This window comes from Macrobrachium rosenbergii, chromosome 59 (genome assembly GCF_040412425.1).
Source record: "Macrobrachium rosenbergii isolate ZJJX-2024 chromosome 59, ASM4041242v1, whole genome shotgun sequence".
NCBI lineage: Eukaryota > Metazoa > Arthropoda > Malacostraca > Decapoda > Palaemonidae > Macrobrachium > Macrobrachium rosenbergii.
Window position 1 is genome coordinate 30,393,470 of NC_089799.1, and position 24,126 is coordinate 30,417,595.

The following is a 24,126-nucleotide window of genomic DNA, read 5'->3' on the forward strand; positions in this document are numbered from 1 at the left end:
ACATACAGTAATCTGGATAAGGGGAGAGACAGGAGTTCTGAATACAGTCACTTTTTATTCTGGTACATGCATGCGGAGGTTGTGGGTATTCGGTAACTAAAATCTTGAAGTCATTCTGAAGTGGTAGAGAATCTTTTTAGAAGTTTTCCATGGACACCAACGTTTCTGCTGACTTGTCGGCTATCCTCGTGATGGGGTGGGTTTGTTCTTGTTAGAATGGGCTCATTACGGTAAGTTGGTATATTGTATAAAGGGCCCCAGATCGCTGTTGGGAGGGGAGCTGAATTATGATTGGCTATCAGGGGATTATTGCCTCTGAGCAAAGCCTTCTCTCAGACGTTGATGGTTACACCCATCTCTGCGTGAGGATGTTGGGGGCAGGGTGGTGGTGGTACTGGGAGGGTTGCTCACCTCAGATGGAGGTGGCTCCTGCCTGGTCCGCTTGCTTGGCCAAGAGAAGGGGCTGGAGGGTATCTGTTGTGCGGAGGGTGCCCTGATCTTCATACTTGTTTATGGTATCCAACAAGCACTCAATTTCAAGGCGTTTCTCCTTGGGCCTCAGGCAGGTAGAAAAATGGCATTTAAGTCCGATATGTACTACCACTACTACTACTACTACTACTGCTGCTGCTGCTGCTACTGCTACTGCTACTGCTACTGAAGAAGACAAGATTCTACGAGAGTTTCTTGTGTGGTGTTGAGGCTAGGCTTCTCCCTGATATGTAGGCTACTAGGAGTATTTGGGCCAACTCGTACATGGTTGTAGATGGCTTCCTCCAGGACATGGCAGATCTGGGAGAAGCGCATAGCAGTCATATTGACATACCAAATTAGCCCTTCTGACCCTGTATGTTCTAGAAAGTTACAGCCTGAAGTCTTCTACCAAGTTCCTGAAATTTATGAAAGCAGCATCTCTGCTGAGGACTCATCACTTCGATGGACATTGAGTTTCTTCACCAACGTTCCTGTAGATGAGATGATCCAGCTAATCCTTGACTTTGTCTACAGGAACTCTACTACATAATCTCAGAACATTGCTGAGCATGCCCTCTGTGTCCTTGAAATCCTCACAAAAATGACTGCATTCTCTGCCCACAGGGGCCAGATGTACCCCTAGAGGAAGCCTTCCCTTGGAGCACTCATTGCCAACTTCTACACAACTGCCATGGAACATTATTTTATTTTCTGCCATGTAGAAACTGCTGATATTTCTTTGTTATTTCGAAGACACCTTTGTCAGCAGCAACTTAGGGGAAGAGACAGAGTGCCTTTGACAAGTCTTCCACATTCACAGCTGCCTCAGCTTCACCAAGGAATACCACTGTGACCATTGCCTCCCCTTCCTTGATGTCCTTGTGGAACAAGAGCAATGTTTCATCATTTGGGTGTATACCATACTAATGAACATCCCTGGACAGGAAGAGCAAGTTCCCTGAAGGGTACAAGCAGATTACCACCACCACATTTGTCAGGAGGGCCCTCACACTGCTCTCCCTAGGCAGACAGGCATGCAGAGCTGGATTGTGTCTCAGGTCCTCATTGAAATGAACAAACTAATCACGAAGTCACAAGAAGCATCAGCTGAACCATGGAAAATTTTTACCCATCTGGCCACCCCAGAAGATGTGGATATCACACTCTACACTCTTCTAGACAAGTATTTTTCATGAAAAATACAAGGAAGATGATCACATCCTTTGGACCATCGTAGAAGAAATGTCTGCCCCACAGACCCAGGAAAGAAAATGCTCATAATTTACTATAAAATCAGAAAAACTAGCAGCCTGATTATGAAAAACAACCAGGCCTCTTCCATGCAGGACCCCCCGCAGAGCAAGGCAATCTGCCATTACAGATGCTGTCTGAGGATGCCTTAGTGCTTACATCAATGTGACTATTAAGCTCTTCTCCAAGAGGATTTCCTGCCACGTTCAGGAGGAAACTCCACAATTATGTCAGAGCTGCCAATAATACCAGAATTCAAAGAAGTGTTATAGTAAGTGCAGCAGTGTCACCACCATGACTTCCTAGAAGCCCTACATATGGGGAGACAAGCATAGCTCAGCACCACTCAGGAAACTCTGCTCCTCCCAACACTATCTTATCACAATATCTAGAGTCAAGAGAGTGGCACTCAGTATTCAGTGCTTCATTTTTTATCACAGAAATGGAGGAAGCTACAAAAGGATTGCTGAAAGTAGGCCCAAAGGGTCTGCTTATTGCAGATGACATAGGTAACATTAGAATCAGATGAAGAGATTGTACGAATTTTTAAAAGATGGAAGCATAGAATGGAGGGGGAGGATTAACCCTTAAGGGACGGGCTAATTATATATCAACCCCAGACCGGGCAAACTTTAATGTTGGCCAATTTAAGAAAAAACACATCAGTGGAAAGCAGAAGATATGCATAAATGCACATGGTGTAGGAAAAAAAGTTTTAAAAAGTGTTCCCTACCTTCCACGGGAAGTTGAAAGTGACTATTTACAACCCTGTGTGGGGCATCTTTACAAAACACTCGTAAATTTTACCAAGTTATATATGTTTTTTCTAATAAGTTATTTTATTTTAATTTGTAAAATTATAATTATAGCTCATATAATATCATAAAAGATAAGAACTAAAATCTTTAACAAATTCTGAGTACAGTAAACACCCCCTTTTGCGGTCTCATGATTCGCAGGCTCACATATTCGCGGATTTCTCTGTGGAAAGTATCTACCCATTATTCGCGGAAAATTTGCCCATTCATGGTATTTTTCACTGAGAAATATTCACTAATTACTGTATTTTCATTTCATTCTCATGACTAAATGCACTTTTTGTGATGAAACTATTAAAATACTAGGTTTAAGCATTTTTAGAGGGGTTTTCTTGTGTTTAAACTATCAAAATAGCCGTTCTAAGTGTTTTTAGAGGGGTTTTAAATATTTGCAGATTTCAGCTATTCGCAGGGAGGGTGTGGTACGCATCCCCCACGAATACAGAGGTTTACTGTAAAAAATCGTAAGAAAACCTTACTTTTAATCCTTTGAGTATCCTTTGGGTATCTTGAAAATTATGAACCTGCATTTTTATTGAGTCTTTCATAAAAAAGCATCCAAAATTTTACCATTCTGAGAGAGAGAGAGAGAGAGAGAGAGAGAGAGAGAGAGAGAGAGAGAGAGAGAGAGAGAGAGACTGACTGACTTATCTACAGAAAAGGAATTTCACAGTGCTCTCCCATTTTTACTTTAAGTTTCATCCTACATCAAATATAGCTTAAATTATTATCCTATTATATACTACTGTATTAGTCCTTGAAATTATATTATCAATATCATTTCAAAGTCATCTTAAACATTAGTACCCTTTTCCAACCAGAGAGAGAGAGATGAATTACCACTGCAACTTACATTCAGCCATTTTTGTGCCGGTACGAGAGCCAGAGAGAGAGAGAGAGAGAGAGATTTATCTCTTTAATCTCTTGAGGAATGTTAATCCTTTCTCTTTACTGCGACTGACAACAACAAAAAATTGGTTTTTATCTTTATCTTCCTACGTTTACTATGCATTTTTAAAACACCATGAACACACACACACACACACACACACACACACACACACACACACACACACACACACACACACACACACACACACACACAGGTAAAGAGACTCAAATTAGCAGTACCCTTTCCTGAGAGAGTGAAGGGCTGAACTTAGTATCTATTTACAATATATCTTTCCATTTCTCATTCTACCTTTTGGAGAGAGAGAGAGAGAGAGAGAGAGAGAGAGAGAGAGAGAGAGAGAGAGAGAGAGAGAGAGAGAGAGTAAGAAACTGATCGTTGGCCCTTAGTCAGAAATGTCAAGTAATTCAACAGTTTCACCCTCCCCACAGCTTCAAAGCTTTGGGCAAAAGACAGGGTGTGATATTTCTTTGTTTAAAAATTGAAATAATTTACTTTAAAAATGCATAAATGTTGTAATTTCAGTATATTATTATTATTATTTAATCTTATTAATATTTGAAAATTAGCACTTATTATTAGGTAAGTCATTTAGTTATACAAACATGATTAGTCCTCACCATCTCCCACAAATTTTTTAGAAAATTCTTGTGCCGTCATTCTCTCTCTCTCTCTTTCACATCTGAGAGAGAGAGAGAGAGAGAGAAAAAAACAAATGTTACGCACCCTCTTTGTAGTGTATGCAAAGCCCATGAGGTACAAGCTTTGTGGTTGGTTAAAATCCCACCCTTCCTGCCAATAGCATGTCGTCAAGGAGGGCGAGAAGGGGAAGAGGGGGTTGTTACAAGTTGTTATTGGCTACTGTCAGTCCTTCCAGCCAATAGCATACCGTCATGGAGAGGGGGTTGCTACGAGCTCTATTATTGGCTACTTCTAATCCCCCAAGCCGATATCATCATAAGCCTACGTCAAAGCAATAAAAAAAAATTGTCACACAAGCATTGATGGGATTTTAGTATATTTTTATGTTTGTATACAGTAATCGATAATTCTTTGAAGGATATATGCAGTACTGAGAGAAGAGAGAGACAGAGAGATATGGGCGGTTGGCCTTACTTAAATCTCAAAAGTGAAATTATTCATGTTATTTGAGAGAGAGAGAGAGAGAGAGAGAGATTGAATGAAGTGATTACGTTATCGATACCTAGCTGTGGTTACCTTAATAATATTTTAAAATTAGTAAATAATTTTTTCATCAAAAAAAATGTATTTAGTCATGAAAATAAAATAAAAATCAGTAATTAGTGAATATTGCTCTAAGAAAAAATCCGCGAATGTGAATTTTCTTCCGTCGTATGCGAAAATAAAATAAAAATCAGTAATTAGTGAATATTGCTCTAAGAAAATAATCTGCGAATGTGAATTTTCTTCCGTCGTATGCGTTGGACGCCGAGTCATCCCAAATATTACCATTGAGAATCATAAGAAAACTTTATTTTTAATCCTTTGGGTGTCTTGAAAACAACGAATCCTGCATTTTTTTTATTGATCTTTTCATAATAAAAAACCCTTCAAATATTGACCATTCTGCCGTTTTGGATGTATATTTCTTTCGATCATTGTTGGATTGGCGTCATCCAAAATACTGTCGAAAATAGTAAGAAAACCCTACTTTAATCCTTTGGGTGTCTTGAAAACAACGAATCCTGCATTTATATTGAGTTTTTCATAATAAAAACCCTCCAAATATTGACCTTTCTGCTGTTTTGGATGCATATTTCTTCCGATCGTCGTCGGACTGGCGTTGCCTGAAATACCATCGAAAATCGTAAGAAAACCTTACTTTTAATCCTTTGGGTGTCTTGAAAACAACGAATCCTGCATTTACATTGAGTTTTTCAACAGAAAAACCTCCAAAATTGACCATTCTGCCATTCTGGAGCCACATTTCTTCCTTCGGACCGGCGTTGCCAGCGTCGTAAACCTGTGGAACGTGCGTTATAACCCAGGAAATCATTTTTTTATTAATATATTTCAAAAGCGTTGTAAACTTGGAACATCGTAAGCCGAGCCCGTCGTAAACCAGAAACTGTCTGTATATTTGTTATAAAATATTTACGTAAATTTACTAAGATTGGGAGATGCAGGAGGTATACATGTTTTTTCTAATATCTCTTTGTACTTTTCTTTGCAAAATTACGATTATAACTGACGTCATATCATAAAAGATAAGAACTAAAACCAACAGCAATCCCTGGGTATATTTATGAGCAAATAAATAAAAAGACCTCATGGGAGAGAGAGGACCAAGACATCCCCCAGTCAAGTCAAGAACAATACTGATCTCCCAGAGATGCCCACTGACTTAGCTGGGTTGAGTCTAAAGTTGCCAGTCATTTACAGGCCACTGAAGTGATGGAAACTCTTTCCTGCTCGATACAGCCAAATCATATGGCACATATATAATATTAATACAGGCAGTCCCCGGTTATCGGCGGGGGTTCTGTTCTGACAGCGTGATGATAACTGAAAATCGCAGATTTTCAGTTATTGGCACGTCTGTTAGGTATGTATCTGCACCAATACCCAATTATCGGTCCTCGTACAAGGATTCCTGTCAATCATCCAAAACCTGTTATAGATACTCATATGAGGAGTCCTGCCCATTAAGGGTTAATATTCAGAGTAAACAAAAGGAAGCGCACAGTAATTGGACAGGAGGCAAAGGGAAAAATAATGCAAATTGGCCATGTGGACATTACTGGAGGGATGTTGGGGTGAACTCAGTATTTAAGTATTGGGTATAAAAGTACTGATATCTGTAATAGCCAGTAAGAACAAACAGCAATAAGAAAGAGTGGAGGAACACCATGGTGTAATGGAAGGGCAAGCCTCAGGAGAAGTAAAATATTTTCTACCATGGGAGCATATTAGATTGTACGGTGAGTATTACAAGGGCAGTCCTTATAAGAGCGTTCACTTGTTCATGATGCACACTAACAGTTGTAATCTCCGTAGCACAAAATTGTTTAAATAAGATACTCCAATATGGCTTGTACATTGAATTGAATACTGTTTGTATACTAGTGACAGGAGGCCTGAATGCATTTGATGCAACAGAGCTGGTTATACAGGTGGCAATGGCAAAAGAGGAAATGAATGAGTAATGGAATCCAACAAGAACCAATTATTATATTTAAAAATGCACAGTGGATGATGGATAAGAAAACAGATATGAACGGGGAAAACCATATAAAAAGATGAAGGTATAATCTAAAAGTTAAAAAGAATGAAATAATGGAATTATAGAAGCATTGATCAAGAATTTCCCAGACAATGAGAGTAATAGGGACTAGATTATGTTGATTTTGCAGATGGGGCAGTAGGAAGTATGTCTGAAAAGATTAAGAGAGACAGAAACGTGAAAAATGGTTAGGCTCTAGGGCCAACAGGAGTAACATTTACTTTGTTCAAAGCAGCTGAGAACTGTCATTGGAGAATTAAGCTGAATATTTAAAAGTCTAGGAATAACAAACTATCTCCAGTAAACCCTGCATTAGAAATCTGGCTGTAATTGTGAGAATTTTAAAAATAATAAATTTTGTATTTATGACACTTATCATGAGGTAGACATAATGAAGTATTTGGTTTATTTCTGAGAAACTTAACATACTGTCAAGTTTAAATGATTTTACAGTAAAAATAAGTCTCCTTTTAATACCTACCTTTTTTTTTTCAGGCTTACAATGATGTTATTAATGGTGAGGCTGACATTAAAGGCGAGTCAAAAGTGCTCAAAGGGCCAGCCCCAATGACACTCCCTCATAATCCACAGCCCCAAGCTACCGCCCATGACTACGACTGGTAGACTGAATTGCTAAGAATTTATAGGATCTAAAGTTTACAATATGAAACAGTATGCAGCTCTTTCAATTCTTGGCTGACATGGAGGATCAGAGTACCACAATTCTAAGCTGATTTTCAAATTTTGATTCTAAACTCACATTCCAGCTCTCTGTGAGCATACTGTAAACATAACTCCAGAATCATTCATGAGGGACATTTTTGTTTAATTTGTATAGCATTTTCTTGCATCAGAGAGAGAAAAGTGTACATATGCAGGAAAATAATTACACTCAAGTACTCACAGGTGTTGGTTGTATATAAGTGATAGTGGCATACAGTTTATATCCTTTTACATTTCACAATATTAATAACCTTGGTACTATTTCAAATTTCTTCAGAGAATTTTGTTCTGACATTCTCTCCATAAGATGACTCTCTGCAACTTACTTAGTTTTTTGGCACTAAGATGTGATCCTATTTAGTTATACAGATAAAATGACAGATTTACATTAGAATAATGAGTACTGTATTAGTGTATTGCAATATCATAACCAGTTAGAATGGTTGTCTTAGTGAAAAGTCTTGACTATAAACTTAATTGTTAAAAAGTTATAAAACATATCTGAAACAAGTAAAATATACACTAACTTAATTCTATAGAAAGAAATCCCTTTCTCCATCAGTGAGTACTAGATATTAAGCATAGCAAGCACATAAACCTGTCTTTTGATGGATCTCCTTTTTAATTTTGTAAAAAAAAAAAATTTATTGACTTTTGTTTCACAGCAAAACTGATTTGGTCATAAAAGTTAATATTTGCAGAGTTTTGACAGTTCTGTTAATTAGATTACCAAGTTTACATGATTAGGATTTTGTATATTAAATCTTAAACTTTCATCGGCACAATAAAAGTGCATAACACTAGAATAAGAATAAGAGACCTCAGATTTTAAGCCAGTTTAAAATGTCAAATTCAGTTATCAATAAAAAAAAATTTACATTGAGAAGAAAATGACAGCACATAACAATAGAGCATACTAAGTTAGTTTTCATTTTAATTCTTAAAAGACAAAAATAAAATCCTGAAAAATGGTCAGATCTAGAAGTACAGAAATACAGCAGTACTTGCATCATATTCTACAATGATTTTTCACGGCATACAAAATATTGCTAGCAGTATTCTTCTTTAAGGATTAGTGCCAAATATTCAGCATTTAATGCTCTATTCCATTTGGTTAGAAGTCAGAACTCGAGAAAAAAAGATAAATTTCATGTTTATCCTTACTAGGGGAAGAAAGAAATTAACCAGAAAATAGATGTGGAGATTTTATTTGAGGATTTCTTTTTTCCATAAGATGGTGATGGTACTATTCTATGGGTGGTTTGTACTTAAATATTTTTATATTCAATATTCACTCAGGAAATGTAACTTTAACTGAACTAGTTTAATGGTGTTTAAAAGTTACAGGAAATACAAAGGGGTATTGGTAATTACTTTATTGGCAAAAGGAACTGAATTCATGGACATAATGTCAAAGCCTTTTTTTTTAATTTACCTTATCAGCATCATAATCTTTTTGTTTCACTAGCCGCAACTGTGATTGGGGTTAAAAGTTATATAAAAGAAAATCTTGCACATATTAATTTTGTATAAAATATGTTTAAGTAAGTATTGGTATTAAGTACTCAATCCTGTATTAAGAAATGTTCATATTTTTCCTTAAGGTATGCACCAATACTGTTTGTGAAAATTCTGATAATACTTCATAAAAAATGCATTTCTTTGTTAAGCAGGAAGCACAGGTTTAAATTTTCAGGCTTACTCGAGCTTAAAAATTGTATATACAGAGATTTGTATTTGAAAGATAAGTGATGCATAGTTGTTAAATATATGATTTTTGTGCATTTTATAAAATAAGCAACGTATATTGGCCTGCAGTGGCTGTAAAAGTCCCACAGAATCTCAAGCATATTGAGATTCTGTGGGAAGCATATTGACACGTCTTATATCTCACGTCTTGCATCAACCAAACAGTGCAGTCATGTAACTCTTCTTCACACATGTATGGAAAAAAATTTCAATCTACATAGTATCTGAATGTTTCAGAAGAAAATTAGGTGATTTGCAAAAGTTTTTGGGTATTTACTATGTTCGAAACTCTTCAGAGACTGTGAACATGCAATTAATAATGTGGAAATTGTTTAATAAATGTGCTTGGGATCAAGAAATTTAGTATTTATATACTGAATACATAAACTATCATAAGAAATGTTAAGACCAAACATTGTAACTGTTATCACACTAAGATGCTCTCAAAAGGGATATTCTCCTAATTTATTGCTGTCTTTGACTTTGGTAAAATATAGATAAATAAAATATATTACATCAGAGATAATCTATAGTTTGTAAACTGCCTCATGTTGGTTGGAATCTGTCACATTGAAACCAATGGTAATATTTCCTCATACAGTATGAAAAAGAAAAAAGTCTACCAAAAAATTTTAGTGATGAAAATCCATTTTGATTGCAGAAAAAGAATTTAAAAGAAAATACAATCAGAAACAAAAAGAATAATACTTGTACAATAAACCAGAAGTATCCTTACTATATTTATTTTGAAAAACAGCTATTTTATCATTGTTTTACAAATTACAGCTACTGTTTGTATGTTATCATATTACTATTAGAAAGACAACCACATTTGATAGATATAATCCACCTGTATCAAAATGAAGAAGAAACTCTTTAGGAAATGGAAAGTTATTTGCAGAGAAGAAATATCTATGTACATTTCTTTTTTAAGTCTGTCAAAACTACACTTGGGAATGCTTTCTTATGCATCAAGTAATCAAATGACAAATCCTTATTCTGTACTTACAAAGTATTTTTTAATTTTCATTGCAAAAGAAGTCCCTTATGGAACCCAGATAGGAGAGATCCACACATAATCATTTCACTGTAAATATAATGATTGTCAGCAGCTACCTTCCTTGTTAATCATTACCATGTTGCATCACCACTGGTAGTCACCTCTGCACACTGTCAAATCTGTAGAACACTGTAGAGACTATAACGTGCATAGTTTGTAAGGTATGGAATCTGCCTTAATGTAGATTAAACAGGTTGGAATTACAGCATATAAATGTTTTCTTTATGCAAAGGGAACTAAAACTTATACAGGAAAAAATACCTTGATCATTCATAAACTATGTAAAAAAGATTTGAGATGAATAATCTGAAGTTACTGCTTTTACTGCTCACATAAGTAAACCAACCAATTGTAATCTGACATCAGACTAACTGATGAGCTGAAGCCCTTTAAAGAAAGTGAGTTTCATTGTAAAAATTAGCCACTATACAGACGTTTACCGTTGGCAATAAAAGGTCAATTTATATCTTTATTTTCCAAGTACTGCCCAATATATCTTTAAACTTATTGGCCTCAGTTTTTGATAGCCATAAGATTTTATAAACTACAGAGCTCCTGTACCTGTAAATTATTTACTTGAATAATACAAAATACATATCCAGACATCATTACTTAGGCTTCTAACATTTACTTTAAATGAAATGGAATCTGAAGTCTGTGGATGTGGCAAGAGCTGTGGCACACATTCTCACTGTATATTGTACATACAATCCATAATTGTTAAAATGAGAGCCAACCCATAACTGTTGATATGAGATTAAACATGAGGACAGTTTGACCTGTGTTTCATAACTTCCTTCTATATATTAAGCCTTATATGAAGGAGGAGGCAGTGCATGAGGAAACATGTATTGAACTAACATTTAGGAGCCACATTTGGTGGTTTTTGCAACCCCATGAATAACAGAAATGATAAGAGAAGATCATTCCTGATGTTGTATATATTACTGAAAACCATTAACTTGCCCTTCTGTGGTAAATATTCAAATGAAGGCAAAGTTTGGGCTTAATGTCTTTCAAAAAAAGACCTATATATTTCTACTAACATATTCTCTTTCCATATTGTTTGTTAGAATGAATGTTTGTTAGAATGAGAAATTTCAGTTTTGTTGACAAATAATATGATGGTGTGCAACTCTTGAATAACTGCCCCATTTCTTACTCTACAAATCTTTGGACATTGAATTTATTTTTAAGCTAGTAGGAATGATTCCTTACTCCTGTAAAAAATATAAAATTTTCTAATACAAAATTAATTGGGGTCATGTCACTTGAAAGGATCTCTCAAAAATTGCATACCAGTGTTTTACAGTCTGGAGCAGAAAAAAGAAAATTAAATTGCTAAAAGCTTCTATGGTTGAATAAAAATTCTGGATTATTCTAAAACAAATGACTGTATGGATGTGCTTTATCAATGTGATCAGGTCATCAACTTCTTGGGTCAACTATACTGAATGCTGGAGAAAGATCAATAAATTTGTGATTCAGGGTTGAGAAGATGCTTGTCAATGGCATTCAAAAGATTTATAAACATCATCCTAAAACAAACTTCTAGCCAGCAGATACTTAAGGAAAATAGTTGCATGCATGCTATGCAAGGGGGCATTGTAACTGTGACCGACATTCCTCTTGCAAGTTTGAAGGTGACCTTTCTCCTGCTTCAGTGACTTGTTAGTGTGCCTACTATTCTATCTTGAACCACAACTTTAACAAAGAAAATTATCTGTTTTTCTGAATTCTATCTCATATCTGTAAATGTTTTTATCTTAGATGTAAGTTAAATATATAAAGATATATAAATATACAGAACAGTATTTGGAAATATTTTTGTAGCTTGTAGAGGGACAGTATTATTTTTACAGTACAGTATAGGTACAGGAACACAAGACTCTCTCAATTAACCATGTTCTGTTTTAGTGAACTTTTATATTATGTCTGGTACATATGTATATATGATGTATAGTTTACCAAATTGTCATGAAATTATTTTCTGACAAAATTTATTATTGATATATCAATTGTTTCTTAGCCTATGTGCTTGTAAGCATGGCTACAATGAAGTAATCCTGTAAAACACAGTTTACATATCCACTTTGTTGGTCAGTTTTAATACTTATGTCACTTGAATGCAACAGCCAAGAGGTAGAAAAATGTTTGAAATGCAATACTTAGCAATATAAGGGCACTACTAATGTACAGCGCAGTTAAACTTTATTGTGAAAACTGGTGCACTTGCCAGTCCAGAACAGACAATTTTCCCATCTCTTGGGGTCTCTGAGATGTTGGAATATGCTGGAAACATCCAAAAGTGAAAAAGAAAGGGTTCTTTTACTTTAAAATGTCCTCCCATACATTAAAAATTTCCTTTCATCGTACTCAGTTGTGTTGATAATTTTTTCAACTTCTTCATAAGCAGGACTCCATCCCAAAAGAGGGATCATATTCACTTCTACTTTGTGAAAAATGTTTAAACTAAAAATTTCATGAAAAAAAATCTGTGAACAGCTATATAATATATAAATTCCTAACAGGAGAGGAGAGGTTTTACTAAAATATAACAAATACATAGCACTGTATTATGATTATTTCTCAAGGTCTGAACTCTAATTCTTCAGATTACTGTATTTTGTATAAAATTTCTGCATATGATTCCATTATCATATCATTTATATGGATAAAGAACATGCTGTAATGTTAGGGTAATCTGATTGGGAGATCCAAGTCCAGAGCCCCACTTCAGACCTCTTATTTCCTTCAACACTTCAATTACTATCACTTGTGGGCAACTACTGTGCAAGGGCCTATGCTGTGACAAGGCCACTTTAAACTATACCATCCAACCAACCAACCATTCTTAGAAGGAATTACAAGTCATGTAATTTTCCAATGCTTGTATATCTGTTTTCATGTTACTGTATAAAAGTTGAGTTGATATAAAGATGGTGAATTATAACTCCTTGTTAAGATGATACAGTTTTCAGGTAACATATTTGTCAATAAAAACTACAGCAGTCTCCCCTAAATATTTTGGCTTAAACATGTTCTCCTCATGCTCTGCCTCTAACTCAAGGTTTTATAATACGATTACTGTTACTTGGGCATACTGTTCTTGCACTTTTTAGGTGTCTGGTATGTGTGTTTGCACCATCATGCCTGTAACTCCAAAGCCTGGGCTATCATAGTCCTAGCATCGTTACATCTGATATGGTTCAACAACAGTTCTGCACAAGACAAAGCCATATTTATTAGTCTTGTTGAGTCTTTTGGCTCCTGTCTTTCTTCTGTGACTGGTGCATACCCTGGTAGCCCTGGCTTTATCTCATGAAGTTCTGCATGTTTGAATACATGAGAAAGCATGTTTGGCAACATGAATATAATGGTGTATAAAGAATCATAAAGTCCTAGTGTAAAAAAATGTATTTAATGCAGATGTCAATAAAGCACCTCAAGTATTGTATCAAGAGAGAAGTAAAGTGTGTAGTATATAGTTTGCCACATGTATATTAAAAGCAATTTCATTATAAGTGTTGAATGTAGAACTAAATAAGCTGTCTTAAGTCAACTTAGAAAATACAGTTTTTTATTGAATAATCACGGGAAGTAAAAAAAAATTAAGTTGCGGTGTCACATGTATAGAAAAAGTTTCCAATCAAGAGATGTTTGCATGCCCATGAAGCCCCGAGTATCAATAGTTTCCTAAATGGCTGAGGTAGAGGGCACTTCATGGTTTGTTAACATGAAAATATTATTGATTAGTCTTAAGTTCATAAAAAAAACTTGGCTTAAGTTGAAGTGACACAGAACAAGGCTAAGGAGACAACACTAGCACATGGGTAAATGTAGATATACAGTATATACAAAGATGTCAGTTTTTTTCATAAAATTATATTTCAATCCATTTTCAAAGAAATGTTGGTTGTTTTTGTCCTACAGGAATGTTTTTAATATACAGTATTTCCATCAACAGAAAACATTTCCACTGATATAATTCACAAAAGTATACAGACTATGTATGTTTAACTTTTGATGAAAACAAGCAATTCTTTTGAAACTGGCTGAAACTTCTTTGTGGAATATCAGATGCTGTCTTGATAACATGTATGTTAATTGTCTTGTTATATATGTACTGTGTTGTTCATTGTGAAAAGAGAAAAGACAGTTGTAGCTCAGTTATGGTCTTTCGCTTATCCTTTCAGTACTAATTCCTTACTTTGAAATGCAAAGCAGAGAGAGTGTTCTTAATTTCTCATAAGTGTTAACGTCATTTTGATGACATTCAGGGTAGAAACAGTACCACAGTACATAACATTTGGTGCACATGAGAATCGAGGTTATGAAATACAGGTTCAACACTATAGTACTACAAGTGTTTTGAGTTTGGGGATGAAACTTGACCTGCTCTAAAGTTAGAGTATGTCCAGAACGTTAAAAACACCGTGATGACCCAATATGTAAGCCAGCAAAATGGTGCCATCACTGTCAAGGAGAACATTCTCCTAACCTTAGAATATGCCCATGGAAAAAACAAGTGCAGGATAGCAGGAAAAGCTCACTAGCACTGGGTAGGCAAAACACAATGTGATGGCAGCAAACAAAATTCAATGAATCCTATACTTCCATTGTAACGAGAGTAATGAAAATAAGATGATCCAATCAACTATCAGCCTACATGGCAGACCTCTAAAAGTCTAAAAATGCAAAAACAAAACAAATGATGAGAATGAAAGGACATCCATAACATGGTATCTGCAGTCTCAAATGAGACCAAACTCTCAGATGAGATAGATACAGAATCCTTGCCTCAGTTAAGCTAAACAACATTCATGAGAATAAAGAGACTATTAATGTAGGGAAGAAGTCTACTATATTAAAAAAAAAAATCAAACCAACAGAAACAAACATGAAAGCCTCCCCAGATCTCAACATTTAGATTGAAATTTCACCCATCTAAGTTTCAGATAAGGCAGAAACCATGAAGAAAAGAGCTACTGCGAGGGAAAGTTAACAATGGGGATAGTATCTCTGAGGTATCCATGAGTGCAGAAATGATAATGAGTGTGAAGGCAAGTTATGATACAGTATACAGTATTAGAAATACATGACAGGGTGAATGAAGACCCTCTCACCCTCAGAATCCCTTACAAAGAACTTTCTAGAATGAGCCAGCTGTTCAAATACAAGATAATTCTAACATTTTGTAGGTGCAGCCATTCTAAAACTGGGGTGAACCTCTCAAGAATACCAGAAGGGAAGTGCTTAGTATAAAACATGACACTTGAAACAGCACACTACTCCATCATATACAAATCGGAGAGAGACTTCTTGTCTTCCAAATTGATATGAATGTGGAAGTAGGCATCCTTGAAATTATTGAAATGGTCCAATCAGCCTTGACAATAGTCTTGGATGACTGCATGGGGACTCTCATATGTTTCATGAACTTGTTTAGCTTTGAGACACCCAGTATTTGATTAGTGAAAGATGCACTTCCATCACTGAGATCACCATCTCTTCTGGGAGGAGAATCACTGAGATCACCATCTCTTCTGGGAGGAGACATGAAAGGACTGGTTTGAAATTCCTCTTGTGGGTCTAGAAACTAATTCTGTAGTCAGATCACTGGAACATCAAAAGTTCAAACTTGGTGCGAATGCTTTTTTGTTGACCAGGTCAACATGAGTCTCACTACATAGGTTATTTGTTATCTGCCTTATCTATTTTACTACTGTATTATCTTTTTTGTTTTTCACTTTCATATATTATTATTTACGTCTCAATTTCCTTGTCTGTTCTGGGCTGTTTCCCCTATTGAGGTCCTTTGGCTTGCAGCATTCTGCTTTTCCAGCTGGGTTGCATCTTAGCTTGTAATAATATATAGGTAACAGACTCTCTTTCAAACATGTAGCATTGAAGGTGATAGCTGGAGAGGAAAGCAGTTGCAAATCAGGGCATTTTTTATTTATGAAAAATACATTATATCAATTCCAGAGTTCAGCTCCACTGAGGATGGAATCCAGATTCCAGTTATTACAGTACTCTGTAACTGATGTATAGTGTACTCATCATAAATAAAACTGCCTTGATTTGCAACTCCTTTCCTCTCCAATAATGAGAAATATGGCAACCTTGAAAATTTAGTAACCAGCAAGATACAGAAAACTCTATATAATGAGAATGCAGCTGATGCAGCTATTACCTTCAATAATTATAATATTTTGTAGAAAATAATGGCAGTTTTCAATGAATTAATCTTATACAGGGTTTTTTCAATTCTGACAATTTGTTTTTCTGGCTCATATTTGTCTAAATTGGGATATTTGTCAAAGATTGTTTTATGAAAATATTATATTTTGCTTATATATTGTACATTGTGTAGTCTACATGTTTCAAACATCTCCGTGGCCGTCGTCTGGACGTTGGTGAAGACAAACTAAATGAGTAACAGGTTAGATCAGCTTCTATATGAGTGGTGGGCGGGGTCAAATTCAGCGCTGGATTATCATTGGAGGCCTGTGGGCATTCCTTCTCATTCTAAGCTGCATTTCGTGTGTCTGTGGCCTGTTCTGCATGCAAGCGCTGCATCGCTGGGAAGGAGCAGGGAATTTTGATAGGCACTTCCTTTGTATAATGAATCCTGGTCGATGGTCGTGTTGTGTGGGGCGCTTGTTGTGGGTCTCCTGGTAGCTGTAGGAAGAAGAAAGGTCTCTTGCATGATGTTCAAAGATGGTCTTTCTTTTCCTATATGCAAGGCTTCCAAGAGACGCAGTCGGCGATGGTCTGATGCTTGATCCATAATGTCGATGTTCGGGGTAATGTCTTGCCCGGTTGTGGGCAGTTTTTGCATGATTGAAGATTGCTGCCTCTTGGGCATGGCAGGACACTCTCTTCGAAAAATGCATCGTTGTCATTCTGATGTAACTGCCGAGGCATCTTTGGATGGGGCATAGATAACGGTAAACTATGTTGGTTTTCTTGAGAGGGTCCTGCTGAGGGGCCGCTGGACTGTTCTTCATTATCAAACTCTTTGCTTTTCGGTTCTTGTAATATATTACTAAGTTGACCTTCTCTTTGGGGTTGGTGGTGTTGACGTTCTCTTCTATGATTTTTCGGAGGGTGTGCTCATCATCTTTGTACTCCTTATGGAAGAATCCTCTATAGAAGAGATCTATATGGTCAGGGACGTCGGGGCATGGCTCCTGCTGGTAACAGTTCTCGACATTCCTGCGGATAGCTTCTCCTATTTCTTTATTAGGGTGTCCATTATCAACGAGGACCTGGGCAACACACTCGAGTTCATTGTGGGTGTCGTTCCAGGCCTCCAATGATAATTCAGTGCTGAATCTGACCCTGCCCACTACTCATATAAAAGCTGATCTAACCCGTTACTCATTTAGTTCGTCTTCACCAACATCCTGACGATGACCATGAAGATGGTTGAAACATGTAGACCACACAATGTACAAGATATAAGCAAAATATAATAATTTCATAAAACAATTTTTGACAAATATCCCAATTTACACAAATATGAATATTGGAATTCTACTCAACAACCTAGCTGAGCCAGAAAAACGAATTATCAGGAGAATTGAAAAAACCCTGTATAAGATTAATTTGTTAAAAACTGCCATTATTTTCAACAAAACATGCATCAAAGAAGGTCTACTCTCTGCATATACAATAATAATAATAATAAAGAACTAGCCAGCATTGAAACATGGCAATGGATACAGAGGGGAGAACTCAAGAAGGAATACAAGGAATGCTAACAGCAGCACAAGATCAGACCCTAAGAACAAGATATGTCCAAAGAACAATAGATGGAAATAACATCTCACCCATATGCAGGAAGCGCAATATGAAAGATGAGACCAAAAACCACATAGCAAGCGAATATCCAGCGCTTGTACAGAACCAGTATAAAAAGAGGCATGATTCAGTAGCAAAAGCCCTCCACTGGAGCCTGTGCAAGAAACACCAGCTAGCTTGCAGTAATGAGTGGTATGAACATCAACCTGAGGGAGTGATAGAAAACAAACAGGCAAAGATCCTCTGGGATTATGGTATCAGAACAGATAGGGTGATGCGTGCCAATAGACCAGACTTGACGCTGATTAAAATCAAGAAGATTTTGTTAATTGATGTTGCAATAACATGGGACACCAGAGTAGATGAGAAAGAATGAGAAAAAATTGATAAATATCAAGACCTGAAAACAGAGATAAGAAGGATACGGGATATGCCAGTGGAAATTGTACCCATAATCATAGGAACACTAGGCACGACACCAAGATCCCTGAAAAGAAACCTGGAAAAACTAGAAGCCGAAGTAGCCCCAGGACTCATGCACAAGAGTGTGCTGTTAGAAACAGCGCACATAGTGAGAAAAGTGATGGATTCCTAAGAGGCAAGATGCAACCTGGAACCCCACACTATAAAAACCACCCAGTCCAATAGGATGACTGTGATAGACCAAAAAAAAAGAATAAATAAATAAATAATCATAAATAATAATAATAATAATAAAGATGGAGGTTGGGTACCAACTCAAGAAAGTTGGCAGTAGAAATTACCATTTCAAGTTCATGGATGACATCATGCAGAGGTGCCAAAGAAACAGACACATTAGTACAGACTGTAAGGATTGTATCAAGAGATACCAAGATGAAGTCTGGAATAGAAAAGTGTGCCCTAGTCATCATACACACAGGCAAGTAACATGGACTAAAGGGATATAGCCACCCAATGGAAATTCTATAAGGATAAAGATGATTGTGATGCAAATACCTGGCACTAATGGAAGGAGAAGCAATAAAACATCAATATCAGGAAGAATATATACAAGCTTTGTTTGGGTTAGTAAAGTCTATGAGTAAGCCTAGGCTGCTCATGTGTGTGTGTGTGTACTTATAAGTGTTTATGTGGGCACTCTACCTCTTTCTATCTGTTACACTGTTATTATCGATGTTAATATAATGCAGTACAGTAATGTAATTGATGCAGTAATGTAGTGTTACATAAATATACTGCAGTACTCAGTCTGTTTATGTGCGAGCAGTGAACATATAAATGTATGCATCATACTGAGGTAAACTATGCACTTGCTGTCCATTTTCTTGCCTTCCTCTTTCTCTCTCTGAGTTACTCTTTTGATGTGTGTGTGTGTGTGTGTGTGTGTGTGTGTGTGTGTGTGTGTGTGTGTGTGTGTGTGTGTGTGTGTGTGTGTGTGTGTGTGTGTGTGTGTGTGTGTGTGTGTGTGTGTGTGTGTGTGTGTGTGTGTCACTGGACTGCTGTATCAGTGTTTGGATTTAAGTTAAGTGAGCACAGGATAATGTTTGGCTTAAGATATTATTATTTAATAATATACTATGAAAAATAGATATTGTATTGGTAATGTATGACAAAATGACAGTTCAGGATGCAATTATGGCATTTTTGAAGGATTTCTCTCATGCAATGCCACCCTTTGGTCCCAGAGGTGCTAGTTATGAGAGATTTTACTGTACTCAAGTTAAAACCCAACTCTAGAAACATAGTGGAAGCCATATACCCCTGAGCAGTGTCAGTAAGCAGGTAAAGTGCAGGAGCAGTGTATAAAATTAAGGGCAAAATGAGTCAGAGTTCTGCAGCATAGACCAAAAACTAAAAAAGAAATGAACATGTACCAAGCACTGCAGGTAAAGTGCAGGAGTTGTGAATAAAAATAGAGTAAAATGAGTCAGAGTTCTGCAACATAGGCCAAACGACTTAAAAAGTAATGAAGAAGTACCAAGCACTGCAGGTAAAGTGCATTGTGAATAAAAATAGAGTAAAATGAGTCAGAGTTCTGCAAATAGACCAAAACACCTAAAAAGTAATGAACAAGTACCAAGCACTGTACCCAATAGCAAATACAGACAGGCTATGCACACCATGCAGAGGGGAAGGAGGATGCGTACTACTCAGCATAAAAAATTGTATTAACAACGAAAGCAGTGCTGGAACAATACCTCAAGGCCAGTGAGGATGAATGGTTGCAAAGTACATGGGCAAAGGATATCAATATGGAGAATGATGATCAAGAAATATATAGAAACAAAAAACAAAGAACAAAAAAGAAAAATGGCACAGGAACCCCACGCATGGACAGTTCATAAGAGAAACTAATGAATTGTCTGGAAATGAAGCATGGCAATGGTTACAGAGGGGGGAACTCAAAAAAGAAACAGAAGGAATGATAACAACAGCACAAGATCAGGCCCTAAGAACAAGATACATCCATAGAGCAAGAGAAGAGACCATAAACCACACTGCAACCAAATGTCCAGCACTAGTACAGAACCAGGATCAGAAGAGACTTGATGCAGTGGCAAAAGCCCTCTACTTGAGTACCAAAAATAACATAGCATGCAGTAACAAGAGGTGTGAACACCATCCTCGAGGAATAGTTTAGAACAAGCAGACAAAATGACTCTGGGACTACATCATCACAGAATAAGGGTGATAAAAGCAAATATATCAGCCCTGAATCCAATTAATAAAACTAAAAGCAAAGTATCATTCACACACGTTGTAGTACCATGGGCCTCAAGAGTGGAGGAGTAGAAAGATAAAATAAAAAAGTACCAAGTCTATGGGATATGCCAGTAGAGATAGTGCCTGTGATCACTGGAGCATCATGCACAATACCAAAATCCCTGAAGAAAAACCTTGATGGACTGAAAACCAAAATAGCCCATGGCTCATGCAGAAGAGTGTGCTACAGAACCACCAGTCCGGATGAAATGTACACAAAAAGATAATTAAAAAAAAAATAATTTTTTCTATGATAAAATTATTTGGATACTTACCTCCTATTAAAGTTGGCCTACATCTTTGCACCATTAAGCGCATTTGGCATTACAGTATAAGTAAACAAAAGAATAACTCTTGGTTGACCTGGATGTTGTGTCTGTAATCACTTGTTTCCCACCAGGTGGTATCGAAATATTTACGTTTTTGTCAGAATTCTTCAAGACCACCACTAAGATGTATGAAGGCTGGGCAGGTTTCCACTTTAACAGTAGGTATTTATCCAAATGATTAATTCTACCATAAAAAATTTCACTATTTGGGATGAATCTTACCTATTGTTAAAGTTAACTGACTACCACATAGTATACACTAGTGTGTATACTGTACCTTCATCCTCCCCAAACTCAATACCAGGATTTCCTAGCAACTTAAAGATATGAGAGGAAGGAAGATCCTCTTAAAATTGGTTCAGGAGAAAATCGTCCCTCCCATGACAATAGGACTAAGGGCTTTACAACTCTTATACAAACTTTGATGGCCTGCAAACAAAGCAAGGTAAAACCTTTAAAAGGAAACTAAAAGGCTTGCTTACAGCTTGGATTTTGTGAGGGTTTTAATTTCAAACAAGGGCAAATGATCAGGATTCAACTCTATGTGAAAGACTTGACTGAGCAAAGTAGAAAAAAGACACTATTCTTGAACATAAAGAGTGTTTGACCTCCTAACACCACAGAATAAATTCTTAACTCATCCTCTTCCAGGATTAAGCCTTTCTAGATAAATCCTTCAAGCTATAACTGGACATAGCAGAGCTTCCTCATCATTGCCTACTAAAGCAGTTAAATTAGGCACTGCCACAAATATTGGAAAAAAAGACATGTGTCTACTTGAACAAAGTCTTACAAGAAAGAGCTTGAAACTCACTAATAAACTTTGCTGTAGCAAGAACTAAAGAGAAAGTGTTTTGAAAGTAAAGTTCTTAAGGGAAGCTTAATCCAAAGGATCAAACTGAGGTAACATCAAATTAAAGAGCCATGCCCAAATTCCATCCTAAACAATGGTAAGAAGTTTTGGGGGGTTCCAGCTCAAGACATTAGATGATCGCATCTAAAATCATGACTGATATTCAAGTTAGCATGTCTCAAAACTGAAGACAACATAAAGTGATATACTTTAAGTTCTGGAACAGAAAGTCACTTTGTGTACCTCAGATACTGGATGAACTGGATCAGGTTACCTACAGAGGCACAGGTGGTGGAAATCCCTCGGGACAAGCAACAATATCAATAAATTGACCACTGTTGCTGATAAGATCAAATAGTTGAGAGCCTACAATAATTAAGGATTGGTTCCTTAGCCACTATTGAAAAGCCTCTTGCTTGCAAGAGACAGATAATTTCTGTGTAGTCAGATGAAGCATGCGGAGGTTCTAATGGAATCTTCTCATATGAAACAGTCTAAGAAGACCTTTCCTTATTGGCAGGTGATGAACTTCTACTGCCAAGAAAGGTAGCTTGGGAAACCTTTTCCTTTGTGGCCACAACAACTTGAATTCTTAGATGCTCACTTGTTGAAAACTTTCGTAAAGAGTGACAATGGAGGAAAAGCAAAAAGGTCTAGATCTGCCCACTCTAGAAGAAAAGCATCAACTACCCTGGTTCGCTAAAGGTTCCACAACTTCTGACATACTTATGGATGAAGAGACCATTCTGACAGAAGACAGATGATTTGTCCTTTCCTTTTTTCCCTAGGACAAACTGTGGTAGGATAATATGTCTGTGGTCTATGTTCAAAGAAGTTTCTCAGCTAGCCTGAACAAATTTCTTTGTCTGTACTTCCTCATGCAAGAAAGAGAGGATGAATTGCTGGAGGAGACTGTGATCATCTTGTCTCTGATTAGATGATCTGCTTGCATAATATCTTCTAACCTGCCAGCCACAAGTTCTAGGTTGTTTGTATAAATTTGCTCTTCTATGCAGTCCAACTCCCTAGTATTTTGATGATCTCCAGAATGACTCCCCAACCTGACCCCAAAGTGACTGAGGACAATGTGAGGTCTGGGCTCTTGAGGTCTAGAAGCAGACCCAATAACAGTCCAGACTGATCTCCCCACTAACGAAGTGAATGTAAAAGATATGAAGAAATTACAATTGGAATAAAGTCTAGTAGACGAGACAGACCATGTAAACAAACTTCACTAAAGAGACCAAATGACCCAAAAGAAGAATCCACTTCTTGGCTCAAGGCTTTTAAGGTTGAGATTCTCTCAGCAATAATAGAAAATGTCTACCCATCTCAGTCTGAAAAGACCATAATGAGAGAGTTGATCTTCAAATGATCGAGTTGGAGATGCATAGACTTGCTGGCACCAAGACCAGATGAAGAATACAATCCTATGTCTTCAAGGTTCCCTTAAATGAGTTAGCAAGAATTAACAAGTCATCCAAGATTAGGAGAACTCAGACTTCTGGCAGATGAATCCCTCCTGCTAATTGTGCCAAAACATGGGAGAATACGTGTGGCACTGCGCTCAGACCAACACACCGAGCTTTGAATTAGAAGAACTTCCCTTTAAAAACAAACTGTAGATATTTCCTCTACTGAGGAAGGATTGTGACAAGTATGCATCCTGCATACCGACAGAAAATGTCCAGTCACCCTTCCAGAAAGCAGCAAAAAGCAAACTGAATGATTCCATCATAAAGGGAGTAAAAGGATTGAATTTGATGAGAGTGGAGATGTCCAATACTGGCCTCCAGCCCTGAGAAAGAATGCCAGGGCATTCTTAGACAGAGGCCGTGAGGAGTTTTTCACAGAACACCAAAGTTCCCCGAATTCAATTCATTCTGTGGAGGTAATATTTAAGGGCCCTCACAGGACAAAGAGTTCTCTCTTCTTCAGCTGGACCTACAACTTCAGACAAGCTCTTAATAGAAAAAGAACAAGGTCATGGTTTTGATGGAAAAAGAACCAACTGCGTTTCCTTGTGAAAAGCCAGTTCTTTTGTCTAAGGCATGAATTTCACTGGCCCTTTTGCTGTTGCCAAAGCGACCCATAAAAGAACCTTCCTAGTAAGATCTCTTAAGGAAACAGAGTGCACAGGGTCAAAGCCAGGGCTGGATAG

General features: G+C 36.9%; 2 protein-coding genes across 9 annotated transcripts in view; one reads left to right on the top strand and one right to left on the bottom strand.

Moving 5' to 3' along the window:
* The window catches only part of jef (major facilitator superfamily domain-containing protein 6 jef), an 89,150-nt gene extending 74,750 nt beyond the window's left edge, over positions 1-14,400 (top strand). For 5 of the 7 annotated variants that reach the window (XM_067102431.1, XM_067102432.1, XM_067102437.1 and 2 more), the window contains exon 13: positions 7,193-14,400. In XM_067102431.1, coding sequence (XP_066958532.1) covers positions 7,193-7,321 — 129 coding nt within the window. In that variant the 3' untranslated portion in view covers positions 7,322-14,400. The remainder of the gene's footprint in view (positions 1-7,192) is intronic. The other 2 variants (XM_067102434.1, XM_067102433.1) reach the window with 1 other exon arrangement.
* The window catches only part of LOC136837568 (BRISC and BRCA1-A complex member 1-like), a 76,101-nt gene continuing 60,586 nt past the window's right edge, over positions 8,612-24,126 (bottom strand). The window contains exon 7 of one of the 2 annotated variants that reach the window (XM_067102443.1): positions 8,612-10,348. The gene's annotated coding sequence lies outside the window, so the exon portion shown is untranslated. Of the gene's footprint in view, positions 10,359-24,126 lie in introns of both variants that reach the window. The other variant, XM_067102442.1, reaches the window with a different exon arrangement.